The 2313-nt window shown below is 42.3% G+C and overlaps 1 protein-coding gene across 1 annotated transcript; it reads left to right on the forward strand.

Annotated features, from left to right (window-relative positions):
• Positions 1-1413: 1413 nt before the first annotated feature.
• Positions 1414-2054, forward strand: LOC118579362 (mitochondrial import receptor subunit TOM22 homolog). Its single transcript, XM_036180549.1, has 2 exons — positions 1414-1678; positions 1903-2054. Exons 1-2 carry the CDS (start codon positions 1414-1416, stop codon positions 2052-2054), a joined length of 417 nt encoding a protein of 138 aa, XP_036036442.1.
• The last annotated feature ends 259 nt before the right edge of the window (positions 2055-2313 follow it).

Here is a 2313-nt window from a genome sequence, read left to right on the forward strand (position 1 = left end):
CATAATCCAGTTGCTTAGAACATAACCAAGGTGGTGAGCATGGCGGGCTTGGCAAAGGATGGTAGCATCTAAGCATTCATTGGCAGGAAGGGTACGGCTCACCTCTGAAATACTGAATGAAGCAGAGCTACAATCCCAGTTATTACAGACCTACAAATTGTTGCTTGTCTAAAAAAAAAGAATTTCTCTCAGTTTAATCACTATTGAGTTTCTGTTACTAGTAGCTAAACATATTTTAACCATACCAGAATGTTGGTTCTTGATTTACCTTTTTACCAATGAAAAGTTTAAACATTGGTGTTATACAGCTATGGGAGCAGTGTGTGTATATGAACTTCTCTAATCCTGGATGCTACCATGGAAATCAGAATAGTATTTGAATACAATATCTGAGCCTAGAACCATTGAAAGCATATATGTATTGTCCTATCACTTTCTCCCACTGGTTAATCAGAACATTTTGAGAGGTCTTTTTTTATTTTTATTTATTTATTTATTTGCTTATTTATTTATTTATTTATTTATTTAGGTTTTTTCGAGACAGGGTTTCTCTGTGCAGCTTTGCTTCCTGAAACTCACTTGGTAGCCCAGGCTGGCCTCGAACTCACAAAGATCTGCCTGGCTCTGCCTCCTGAGTGCTGGGATTAAAGGCGTGCGCCACCACCGCCCGGTGAGAGGTCTTTTTTTATTCTTCCTAGGTATTCTACAGTTCTTCACAGGATGAACACACAATAATTTTTCTTTTTTTTTTTGAGCTGAGGATCGAACCCAGGGCCTTGTGCTTGCTAGGCAAGCACTCTACCACTGAGCTAAATCCCCAACCCAAGACACAATAATTTAAAAGTCCTGTTACCTCCTCCTCTTCTCCAAATAGTTAGCAATTTCCTTCTGTGTCACTACTCTGCATTTCACATATGAGATTATTCTTAAATTTAAAGTATTTAAAATGTTTTTAAGAAGTCTACTTTCAATTGCATCATCATGATCATTTAGCAGATTTTTAAAATTGAGACTTGAAGAGGCTAAATAATATGTAAACTCACCTACTAAGAACTTGTCAGCTTTCTGTCATTCTAACAACACCTGAGACAGTCTGATCACAAGGAGGAAAGTGACTGGTGGCCCTAGTGTTTGGGGACTGTGGGGAAACAGCTTATCATATTGGGGAGCATGGAGTAGAGTAAAACCAATCACATAATTGTGAGAAAATGAGCAAAGAGAGGGAAGAGGAGAAGATGGGGGTCAGATAATCCCCTTCAAAGGAATTCCACCATGACCCAAAACAGCCAAGTTAAACAAACATTTAACACATGAGCCTATGGAATGCATTCCAGATCCAAGACTTGTATTATTGCAACAAGTTCTTAGAAGCTCCTTTTTTAAAAGTTACATACATTTATTGGTCCTACAACCATGGTCGCCGCCGTTGCTGCAGCCGGTGCTGGGGAGCCTCGGTCCCCAGACGAACTGCTCCCGAAAGCCGAGGCGGAGAAGACTGAGGAGGAGCTGGAAGAGGACGACGACGGCGATGATGAGCTAGATGAGACCCTGTTTGAGAGACTCTGGGGTCTGATGGACATGTTTCCGCAGAGGGTCCGGTCTGCCGCCGGAGTCTTTAATCTCTCGCTCTTCGTGGCTCAGAAGATGTACAGATTTTCCAGGGCAGATTTGCGGGTTGGGACCACTTCTTTTATTTATTTATTATTTATTTATTTATTTTTATTTTTTATTTTATTTTTATTTATTTTTTATTTTTTGGTTTTTCGAGACAAGGTTTCTCTAGCTTTGAAGGCTGTCCTGGAACTTGCTTTGTAGACCAGGTTGGCCTCGAACTCACAGAGATCCACTTGCCTCTGCCTCCCGAGTGCTGGGATTACAGGCGGGCGCCACCACCGCCCGGCTGGACCACTTCCTTTATGATCCTGGTTCTTCCTGTTGTCTTTGCGACAGAGACGTTGCAAATGGAGCAACAGCAGCAGATACTTTGGGGGCCTAACACGGGGCTCTCAGGAGGAATGCCAGGGGCTCGACCTCCACTTCCCGGAAAGATCTAATTGTTACTTCGGCATTTGTCCTGGTGGGAGAACTTTGAAATTCAGTCGTGTTTGAACTGCTGGTTGTTTGGACTTTTTAGTCTTTTTTTTTTTAACTTCAGCACATCGATCTATTTAAACCTATCTGGTGGGAACTTTCTCCGTTTCTCATGGAGAGACTCCACTTGCACCTGTGCTCTTCATAATGCTCTCACTCACTTCCTGTCCTCAATCTGATGTAGAGTACAGCCGTGGGAAGGGTACACACGTCATCCCTTTA

The sequence above is a fragment of the Onychomys torridus genome, chromosome 3, assembly GCF_903995425.1.
Source record: "Onychomys torridus chromosome 3, mOncTor1.1, whole genome shotgun sequence".
Classification (NCBI taxonomy): Eukaryota; Metazoa; Chordata; class Mammalia; order Rodentia; family Cricetidae; genus Onychomys; species Onychomys torridus.

Bases quoted from the DNA above. Each gene is read 5' to 3' on its own strand.
- LOC118579362 (XM_036180549.1), top strand. From the start codon at position 1,414: ATGGTCGCCGCCGTTGCTGCAGCCGGTGCTGGGGAGCCTCGGTCCCCA. The intron at 1,679-1,902 runs GGACCACTTCTT...CACCGCCCGGCT, and splicing joins CAGGGCAGATTTGCGGGTTG to GGACCACTTCCTTTATGATC.